The sequence below is a fragment of the Telopea speciosissima genome, chromosome 9 (assembly GCF_018873765.1).
Source record: "Telopea speciosissima isolate NSW1024214 ecotype Mountain lineage chromosome 9, Tspe_v1, whole genome shotgun sequence".
Classification (NCBI taxonomy): Eukaryota; Viridiplantae; Streptophyta; class Magnoliopsida; order Proteales; family Proteaceae; genus Telopea; species Telopea speciosissima.
Window position 1 is genome coordinate 39,430,805 of NC_057924.1, and position 5,884 is coordinate 39,436,688.

Genomic DNA, 5,884 nt, shown 5'->3' on the forward strand with positions numbered 1-5,884 from the left:
TCAAGCTCCTGTCCTTCAAGAAAAGTTCCAGTCAGTCTGGGGCAGGTTTAACACAAGAGGTGCCAGTGGTTTGCTCATTAGGATTGGATTTTTTTGCAGCCATATCTACGTAACATCCGCTGGAAAATTACTCATTATTTAAGAGAAGCAAATCTGATTACGGATTTCTTGGCTAAAGAGGCATCTATGATTGGTGCACCTGTGAACGATTGTATTTTTCCAGTGTCAGTTAAAGAGGAGCTTCATTGGGATGTCGTTGGGAAAGTGAGATTCTGGTTTTAATTTTGATGTTGTATGGAGTGCTGGTTTTCCCTACTGATGGCCATGCCGAAGGTGGGGATTTCTGATATTTTTTCCTTTTGATTGGTCTTCCCCTGGGGTTGTCTAGGCGGAAGATTTGTTGTATATTAATCTTTCTATTTTTTCTTTAATATAATCTGATCTTTAGGAAGAAAAAAAAGGCGTTTTCACCATTGTTTTAACTGGTGTTCTCCCATTTAAGATTCTAAATCCATTTCCCCATCCGTTTTTCTTGTTTTTCATCTCTCTAGGCTAGAATAGTCGTAGGGGTGTACTTTGGTAATTTATCATGCAATAATTTTCTTTATTTTTTTTATTTATATTTTCTTATATATATATATATATATTTTAGTAAATCCTTAATCAAGCAACTATTTCAAATGAGTGGAAGATTTTAAACCTAATAAACTATAAGGGTTTTATGCTAATTTTTAATGTGGGTATTCGGTTCAGATTCGGTTAGATCTGCCGGATAGGTGGGTAGATCTAGATCCGATCCGAACCGAATAATAAAGACATTTTCAGATCTAGGACTTAACCATATTAAATTCGGTTCGGATCGATTCCAGTTATTCGGTCCGGATCCGGTACTTGGATACTGGTTACTCATTGACACCCTTAAGAAGAGCAAGAGAAAGTGAGACAAGAGGGAGAAAAAATAGGAGAGGAGTGAGAGAATCGAATTTGAGAAAGAGGGAAAGGGAGAAATCGTGGAGAATGGAAGAGGGCTCTGAGAGGAGTTTGCAAGAGGATTTTGACTTTTTGACCTTGTGGATTTTAAAGGAGATTTTCAAGTAAGCAAGGAGTTGAAGGGCCAAGTTTGAAGTGGGATTTGGAATCTTCAAAATGTAGATTTTCTTTTTCTGATTTTGGGCTTTTATTTTGATGGAAGTTGTTCTATTTTTGAGGAAGGCATAATGAAGAGAAAATAGGAGAGTGAGAGGAGAAAAGAGAAAATAGGAGAGTGAGAGGAGAAAGAAAGTGTGTGTATTAGGGATTCAGATCATCTACGGCGTGGGCTGCCCGTCTTGCCATGCTGCGCAGACACAAGGCGACGCGCATTGACCACCTTACCCCTACCTGAGCACCTTGCCTGAGCAGGAGTAAAGTGGTCATTGCATGCAGCCCTGTGTCTGCGCAGCACAGGCAGGACAGGGCAGCGCGCCGTAGAAGATTTGTGTCGGTGTATTAGAGCATATATGCTGTGATGAGACGACCCCATCTTGGCTAATTGCCACCAGTAATTAAAACCATAAACTTAACAGACTTCTAGTTTCTTCCAACACGAACAAAACTTAGTTATTCTCAATTACTATTTGTTTCCATGACTTAGTAGTCTCAGTCGTTGCAAGTGGAGAACAAACTAATAATAATAGAAAGGTTTCGTTAAACCAACTTACCAACTAATTCTTTTAACCTTTTTTGTTATCCCATTCAACAGAACCCCAAACAAAGAACTGTAATCTCCTTCCCCATTACAGTACTCTCTCTCTCTCTCTCTCTCTCTCTCTATGTATATATATAAATGCCACCATATACAGAGAAGATCCCACAACGGAAGAGGATAGGAACGAGTAGAAAAAGGTGAAAAGAGTTAAAAAAAAAAATAGAAATAAAAAAAAATGAAGAAGAAAAAGATGGATTTGAAATGGAAGCAATGGTACTTTATGTGCATTGTTCTTGCTAGCAGAGTTGCAGAAGCCCATGTTTTCGATGTCAAAGACTTCGGTGGGAAGGCTGATGGGAAGACAGATATCAGTAAAGCTCTGTTATCTGCTTGGAATAATGCCTGTGAATCACTTGAACCAAGTACAGTTCTCATTCCAGAGGGAACCTACTTCTTGGGTCCTGTAATTTTGCAAGGACCATGCAAGAGTCCTTCAATTGGGTTTCAGCTTGAAGGAGTTGTGCAGGCTCCATCCAATCCTTTCGTTTTCAAGACCGACGGTTGGACTGTTTTCCAATACATCAATGGCTTGACCCTCTTCGGAAAAGGAACATTTGATGGGCAGGGACAAATAGCTTGGAATATCAACAACTGCGCCCAAAATCCTAATTGCAAAATGCTCCCCGTTGTAAGCTTCACTTTTAACTCCCAATGTTAGTCTCAAGATATACCAGCTCTTATTTTCTGTTGTTTTAACTGCAGAGTTTAAGATTCAACTTCCTCAACAACACTTTGATCAGAGACATAACCTCACTGAACAGCAAAAATTTCCACATGAACTTCTTGGCATGCTATGACATGACAGTTCAACACATTAACATATCAGCACCCGGCGAGAGTGCCAACACGGACGGTATCCACATGGGAAGCTCGGCGAGGATCAATATTACCGACACAGTGATCGCTACCGGTGACGATTGCATCTCCATTGGTCCTGGTACCCGCAATCTAACTGTTACCAAAGTTGTATGTGGACCAGGGCATGGCGTTAGTGTGGGGAGCTTAGGCAAGTACAAAGATGAAGAAGAAGTAAGTGGAATCTCAGTGAGGAACTGCACCTTCATCAACACCCAAAATGGTGTAAGGATCAAGACATGGGCTTCCTCACCTGCCGGTATCGCCTCCGATATCATCTTTGAGGATATCATCATGCAGAATGTCTCCAATCCAGTCATCTTGGACCAAGAGTAGTGCCCACATTTCAAATGCGATAAGGATGTAAGTTAATATTGTAATTATAAGTTTTGTCTCTCATGATGAAGTCTATCAACAATTCAACTTTAATGAAGAAACATATAAATAAACACCCATCTCATTGATGTTTGTAGGAGCCATCGCTTGTTAAGCTCAGCAACATCAAGTTCAACAAGATCAGAGGTACATCATCTTCGCAGCTTGCAGTCATAATAGCATGTAGCAAAGGGGCACCATGTGAGCACTTGGAGGTTGGAGACATCAATTTGCAGTACATTGGAACTGATGGTCCCGCTCAGTCTACATGTTCTAATGTGAAACCCATTCGTTCCGGCCTGCAGATCCCCCCTACTTGTATCTAAAGCATCAGACTCCTCTACTTCCGCCGCGGGCAGTACTTTCGTGCGCCCCACATACAAGGTGGGTGGAATGTACCGCCTTACCCCTACCCGAGCGCCTTGCCCGAGCAGAAAGGATCACAAAGCCCGGCCATTTCATAGAAAATATTTAGACATCCCACTTTCATGCTAAGTAAGATGCACTAATAAAATCATGATTAATTTTTGTTGTCAGCACTATAGGTCAAACTACAGTTCAGGGATCAAACCATGGTTCCCTAGGGAAACCAATTATAAACCAATTAGGGTATTGCACGCCCTGGGTTAGCCCATGGTGTCTCATGGGTGCCCTATTTTAATTTTAGGTTTTCCATGGTTGCCATGGGAATCCTAGTGCATCCTTGTTAGGGTTTCTCCTTCCCTCATATGTCCCATGTAATTATGAAACACAAATGGGACGAAGAAAATCATCTCTGATCCATCACATGGCAAGAGGGATCCATCCCATACTCGAATGCGCAACAGAAATAAATCGATTCGAGTTTCTTTCGCATCCCATGAATATTTAATAATTAATAACAAGAGGAATTAATAAAGAATTGCTAACCTGGTGAGCCTCAAGTGTTGCTCCTCCAATAGACAATGGTTCTTCCTCCAATGAGCGCTCAAAGTAAACAGATCTGAACCTCTAATTGTGCTATCAAGGTCCTTCAAGCCAATCCCAGATGCTCTCAAATTCTTTCCCACAGATCTTGGGTTTCTCAAACCTTAACTCTCAAACACAAATGAGAGAAACTAGAAGAAGGAGAGAGATCACAAGAGGGAGAGAGAGATCAAAACACTCAAAGACGGTGAAGCCAAAAAACGTGGAGAGCTAGTTCTTCCCCCTCTGCTTTTTGGTCCCCTATTTATAACAATATGGTTTAATTAAATCCTAGATGGATTTAATAAGGCCCTAGTGAGAGTCAGACTCTCTCTCTCTCTTTGTTTCGCAGTTCTGTTTAAACTCAAAGTGCTTCTAATTGGTGAAGAAGCATAATATAATAAGGAAAGTATTAATTAGTTACTTTATTTAATATTTATGGATAATTATAATTAGCAACATATCCATTAATTAAATAAAGAACCAATTAAAATAGCAAATTTTAAATAACTCCCTATATGATAACAAATTATCATATACAACCCCCACTAATCAACACCATCATTATGGAATCTAGGGCATGTACACATGTACCGCCAAACCCCATTCCATAGTACATGTCCATATAAGAGCGTCTGTGCATCTGATCGGGTCCCACAAAACTCGATAAAACACTTTGGTCAAATAATCATATATAATCCATCATTTTATGCAAAATAGATTTTTGCAAAACCATTTCCAAAATGGCACTGGATCCAGATTCTGATCCGACCATACACAGACAGTCTCAATCTTGGTGTTCCCCAATTGGGCAGTGGTGACCATGTTGGATAACTCCTTTACTCACAAAGTGTTCACACATTCCCAGAATATCGGCTTTGACTCGCTTGAGTCTCAGTCATTGATGAACCAAAGAATGCGATCACACTTTACAGCAACAGGGTTCCCTCAGGCAAAGGGTGTCGGTGACACATGTCTATCCCTTCCTACATCTGGTAGTAATAGTAGATTCTTCACCAATGCACAAATCAAACATGTGAGTACTCGTATTCGTACCTTGACATCACATGTCTAGGCATACCCAATGCGACAACCATATGATAAGGGTGCCCAGCCTAAACCCTAGTCGTGACTGCCATTTTAAGTAAAACTTACGGACACATAATGCTCAAAAAGTTTATATCGCATGTGATAATATTAAACTAAAATGTATAAAAGTTCAATACAAAGTGAAATAGGGTTGAACCGGACCGAACCGGGTTTGATGGACACACTTGTCGAACAATCTCCCACTTGTACATTAAAGCCAATTCCCCATACATTTTAAACCCATGCCCTCCATGTGTTTTTGAAACACTCCTGGAGACAAATCCTTTGCCATGGCATCAAATACATTTTCAGATGTGTCCACTTTGGAGATACTCACGTCGCCCTACTGGATAATCTCTTTGATGAGGTGATACTTTCGCTGCACATGCTTGTTTCTCTGATGAGCCCTAGGCTCCTTAGCTTGTGTAATGGCCCTTCTATTATCACATAACAAGGGAATAAGGCGTTTGACAAGATCAAGGACCACTCTAGAAACGTTAGGATCTTCCTAACCCAAACACCTTAATAGCCACATCACATGATGCAAGGTGTTCATAAAATTTGGGATCTGCTGTAGATTTCTAAAATCTACTCCTCTATACAATGGCACCTCTACTCATTATATTCGTAACAACTCACAATACCTATTGTATAGTAAACGTTCGGTCTCGTACACAATATAGCATACATAAGACTCCCTACTACTGAGGCATAGGGAATCCTCTTCATCTCTTCAATGTCCGTCTGAGACTGAGGACATTGAGATCTGGAAAGACTGACTCTATGTCAAAAAGGAACACTTCCCCGTTTGGAGTTCTCCATGCTAAATCTGGCCAAGACTTTGTCTATATAGGTAGCCTGTGATAAGCCTAG

At 40.5% G+C, this 5,884-nt stretch overlaps 1 protein-coding gene across 1 annotated transcript; it reads left to right on the top strand.

The window, feature by feature from the left end:
- Positions 1 to 1,920: 1,920 nt before the first annotated feature.
- Positions 1,921 to 3,298, top strand: LOC122640771 (exopolygalacturonase-like). Its single transcript, XM_043834019.1, has 3 exons — positions 1,921 to 2,375; positions 2,450 to 2,965; positions 3,076 to 3,298. The coding sequence occupies exons 1-2, from the start codon at positions 1,923 to 1,925 to the stop codon at positions 2,936 to 2,938; spliced, it is 942 nt and encodes a 313-aa protein (XP_043689954.1). The 5' UTR covers positions 1,921 to 1,922; the 3' UTR covers positions 2,939 to 2,965; positions 3,076 to 3,298.
- Positions 3,299 to 5,884: the final 2,586 nt, after the last annotated feature.